Below are 5,000 nucleotides of genomic sequence, written 5' to 3'. Positions count from 1 at the left end.
ATCGAAATACTATCAAAAGTATTACATAACAGTAATAGCAACAGTAATAATCATCATCATCATCATCATAATTACAATTACAACAACAATAATAACAATGATAATGATAATAACAGCAGCAACAATAATAGCGATAACAACAAAAATAATAACAATAGTGACGACACAACAAAAATAACAACAAAATAATAACAAAAATATCAAAAATAATAAAAAAAACAAAAAATAACGTCATAATAATAACAATAACAATTATAGCAAGAAACCATAAACAACAAAACAAGAAATAAGAAACAAAAATTATCACCCGCCATCTATAATAATGAATATATCTGTTGACAGTAAACATAATCAAAATAAAACTCGGTAAATCCTTTTACTGGATATACAATTTTCATAAAATTCCGTTGTACACTTGAAATAATTCAAGTATTATCATCAACATAACGTGAATTAATATTTTGAATTCCATAACGCGTGTGCGGGTGTGTGTGTGTGTGTGCGTGTACGATTGTGTCTATATATGCATATATACACAAGGTCTTATATAAATATTTATATAGACCTTGAATATACATACATATGAGTATGAGTGTGAGTATGAGCGTGAGTATGAGCGCGAGTGTGTGTGTGCGTGTGTTCGTGCGTACGTGTGAGTGTGTGTGTGTGAATATGAGCGTGAGTGTGTGTGTGTGTGTGTGTGTGTGTGTGTGTGTGTGTGTGTGTGTGTGTGTGTGTGTGTGTGTGTGTGTGTGTGTGTGTGTGTGTGTGTGTGTGCGTGCGTGTGTGCGTGTGTGCGTGTGTGCGTGTGTGCGTGTGTGCGTGTGTGCGTGTGAGTGTGTGTGAGTGTGCGTGAGTGTGTGTGCGCTTACATAAAGGGCTTAACATAACTAGTAATATTTTATCTCGTATTCTCCGTCGTGTCAGCGGGATGTATATCAAATTACCATAATTTCTGTTAACCTATAATATATAAACATTATGCTGATATTAACTTGAATTCGTGGAATCTAGTCATAATGATCGCAATGTTTTTTTTTTTAATTATCAATTGCCCGAAGGCCGCAGACATACAAGAAGAGTACACGCAAACAGATGAATAGATAGATATGAATAGATAGATATGAAGAGAGAGAGAGAGAGAGAGAGAGAGAGAGAGAGAGAGAGAGAGAGAGAGAGAGAGAGAGAGAGAGAGAGAGAGAGAGAGAGAGAGAGAGAGAGAGAGAGAGATAGAGAGAGAGAGAAAGAGAGAAAGAGAGAAAGAGAAAGAGAAAGAAAAAAGAGATAGAAAGAGAAAGAAAAAGAAAAAAAGAGAGAGAAAGAGAGACATGCAGAGAAAAAAAAATGTATATATACAAAAAAAAAAACACGAACCACATTGTAAAATCAGTCAAATAAAGCGAAGAGGAAAAAAAATAACGCATACCATTAGGGTAAACCGCTTATCAGTTTTCCATTTCCTCGCCTCTTATGCGCATGATAACCCTAATACTACTATCACTTTTTATCGCCGATTTTATTCTTTTCCCATATCCTTTTTTCGTCTTTTTCTGTCTTTTCTTTCCATCCGCTCAGCCTCGGCAGCTCACCAGCGGCATTATTATACAACAAAAGAAATTATTAAAAAACAACAAAAAAAAAATCAGCAATCGGATTATAGTATTGGGAATCGAATGACGTAATTCACCCTTTTCTGTCGTTCACTATCGTGTTCTGAATATCAAAAAGAAAAATCTAGTCTTTGTGATTATTACCGAGTGAGATTTCTGAGAGTAAATACTATCAACCAAGCAAGGAAGCAAGCAATCTATCAGATAGTCAGTTAATCAGTCTCCTCCATCTCTCTCTCTTTCTCTCTCATTCACTTATTCACTCACTCAATCAATCACACACGCCCTCTCTTTCTCTCTCTCTCTATCTCTTTCTCACCCACTCTCTCTCTTTCTCATTCACTCACTCTCTCTCTCTCTCTCTCTTTCTCTTTCTCACTCTCGCCTATCTTTAATCCATACATTTCTTTTAATTTACAAAAATACAAACACATCAACAATCGCAGAGTCAACTCCACACGCAAAAAAAAATCCACTGTACCCAACTAAACCTATAAAAAACACATTGACTTTAATTCCACAAATAGCATATCGTGGGCGTGAGCAAGAGCAGAGAGCGGACGGCGGTCACATGCAGCGTGGGCGAGTACACAGCCGAGGCGAGAGCTGATGTGAACTCGTGCGAGAGAACACCGCCCATTGTTTGTTTGTTTGTTTGTTTGTTTGTTTGTGTGTGTGTGTGTGTGTGTGTGTGTGTGTGTGTGTGTGTGTGTGTGTGTGTGTGTGTGTGTGTGTGTGTGTGTGTGTGTGTGTGTGTGTGTGTGTGTGTGTGTGTGTGTGAGATGAGTGCATTAATTGTAGATGCTGGCTTATTTTTCGTATGGTTTTATTATTTTTGTCGCGTGAGAGCTCATGTGAAAAGGTTCGGGTGTGTGTTTTCTGTGCGTCACATTTTGTAGATGTGCTTGTGTGGATATTGTGTGGATGTGCCGGTGACGTCCTAGGATTTTCAGAGGAAGGGGGGGAGGGGGCTGAGAGGAGCGTTGCGACTCCACTATAAATATACTTCAAATATGAAAATTGATGTGGTTTTGGGTAATTCCAAATTTGCTCCTCTCTTATACACAAAATAAATGATTCTTACCAATCATAATACGCTTGCATATTTTGGCACATTACGTTAATCACGTAATTGTAAGCATGTTTATTAATAATGATTAATAGATCGACTTGCAGTTTCAAAGGAATTTCAAGACATATTACGCTCTGCACAGTCGTATTCCTTCCGATTCCTATGTGTAAAGACCACATATTTTAAGAATAATTTCATAGGCTATACTATGGTCCGGATATCTGAAGACCTCAAGGTAACGCATGCATTAATTACATGTTTTTTCTCTCTCTGCCTATACCCTTCTACATCCGTAAAGAGAAATAGAACCTACAATACCTCATGCAATATAAAACCTACAACACATGCAATAAAAAACAGGTTAGAGGAAGAGCAGAAGAAATTGCACACAGGGAAATAGAGTTGCGGAGGAGACGATCGAACAAGAGAGTCCTGACGAAAACCCACCTGAGCGAGACTCCACCGCCCATCTCTCACACGAGTCGAGGTCAGCTCGGGTCACGGTTTCGTTGCTCTGCCTCACGTCCTCCGAGATCAGGACGTAGGGAACTTTGACCTCGGGCGTTGTGCCGTCTGCGGGGTCTCCGGTCGCCTGTGCAGAGACTGTCAGGAGCTCGTCTTTCACCAGCGTGGGTAAGAGCTCCACAAACTGTTCTCCTTCAAGGCTCAGGAGCTCCTCGGAGACGGTAGGGCCTGCGTCCACTCCCCAGCCGTCTATCAAGGGAGGACTCGGGGAGGGAGTGCGGGCCGACGGTTCCGAAACATGTAGTCTGAATACGATTAATTCGCTTGCCTCGTCTCCTTCCCCTCCTTCCGTAACCCCTGGATTGGCGTCTTCCTCCTCTGCGAAGACTGTGTCCTCTTCCGAGATGCACACTTTTCCCACGATCATCGACTCGGGGTTGTTTATAAATAATTCGAGCTCCTCACTTCTCTCGGATTCTAGGGAAATGGCAGCAAGTTCAACGTTAGCTTTTGTATTCTTATCGGCTTCTTCTTCTTCCTCATCGCTCTCACTATCAGAGTCTGGGTACATTTTGTGTAAAGGAAAACGGGACTCATTTTGAGCTGAAAGAAAACGATTCTCTTTGTTTTCGGGGGAACTAATACAAACGGTGGAGTCGCCAACAACGTCGTCATTTTCCGTCAAAGGAGCTTCTTTGATGTCAGAATTACCCTCGTCAAGGAGGTTCTCTTTAGAACTTGCGGAAGAAAGAGGATGTGTAGTGAAGTTGACAGGCGGAGGAGTACCTGTGCTGCTGCTGCTGTAGTCACTTTCAATGTGCGTTCCCGTCGAGCCTTGAGTGGACACAGACGATTTTCTTTCGTTACCTTCCGAGTTACTGGAAGTTCGAATTTTTCCACAGATTTTTGAACGAATTAATTGGTCATGCATGCTATGTGATTCCTCAAATACCGAATGTGTATCTCTTGAAGCATTACCTACGTTACCTTTAGTTCTATGAACTTCGTGTGCGTCAACACTGGATATTTTTGTATGTAGTGTTCTACTGTTATCAAGTCCTTTATCTTCGCTCTTCGTAACAGAGGCGATTGTGCCCGGCTGATTCTCTGTGCCCCCAAAGAGAAGACCTTTAAGATATGCCACTCGGGAAGGTCGTTCTGTGTTCGAGAGACGCTTTGGAGACCCGTTTTCACCCTTGAGGAAGGTCTGCTTCTCACCGCTTTCCTGTTTCTGTATGCTCTCGCTGAGCGGCTTCTTACAGGCCTCCGATTCACCTGCTTCGTCGGCAGAATCTTTCCTTATTCTCTTTAGGTGATAATGGTATTCTCTCTCGGTTATCAGGCGGAAGGGAACCTTGTCTTCCAAAGTTCCGGTTGCTTCCGTTGCAATTTCTTGTGCTTGCGTTTGTGTTGGAGGTTCAGTTCCTTTCTGGTTTTCACTCTCGTTGGTTGGACTACGTACTGCGTCGTCCACATTCTCTTCTGGATGTGCAACCGCTGTGCCGATATGTTCGAGACTCCCTGCTATCTCCGTCTGGCTTACCGACAAGTTTTCACCCTGTTCTTCGAGAGGCTTCCCCTGTGAGTCGCTGCTCTCGTCGCCGCTCAGTGAAGGGTCAGGGTCGCAGCGGAATCCCTCGGGAGGTGTGATGATGACCTCTGTGACAGGCGTCGGGGACGATGACGTGGAGGAGGCTTCCGCATGGCACGTCCGGTTGGAGGCTTCTGACGACCTGCAAAGGGATGACTCTTGCACTTCGAGGGAACAGTCCGGCGGATCGACGTGTATTCGCTCTTGGTCTGCTGCCGAGGAAACGCTCCCAGCTGACGACTCTGGAAATTCTCTCTCCTCC

General features: G+C 42.7%; 1 protein-coding gene across 1 annotated transcript in view; it reads right to left on the bottom strand.

Moving 5' to 3' along the window:
• Positions 1–5,000, bottom strand: part of LOC113820762 (uncharacterized) — a 193,707-nt gene that overhangs the window by 187,774 nt on the left and 933 nt on the right. Inside the window, exon 1 of the mRNA XM_070124662.1 lies at positions 3,130–5,000. This exon is cut by the window's right edge and continues 933 nt beyond it. Within this exon, the coding sequence (XP_069980763.1) occupies positions 3,130–5,000 (1,871 nt within the window). The remainder of the gene's footprint in view (positions 1–3,129) is intronic.

The sequence above is a fragment of the Penaeus vannamei genome, chromosome 8 (genome assembly GCF_042767895.1).
Source record: "Penaeus vannamei isolate JL-2024 chromosome 8, ASM4276789v1, whole genome shotgun sequence".
In the NCBI taxonomy this organism is placed as follows: domain Eukaryota; kingdom Metazoa; phylum Arthropoda; class Malacostraca; order Decapoda; family Penaeidae; genus Penaeus; species Penaeus vannamei.
The sequence above is the reverse complement of the archived record's forward strand: the minus strand, read 5'-3'. Positions and strand labels throughout refer to the sequence as shown.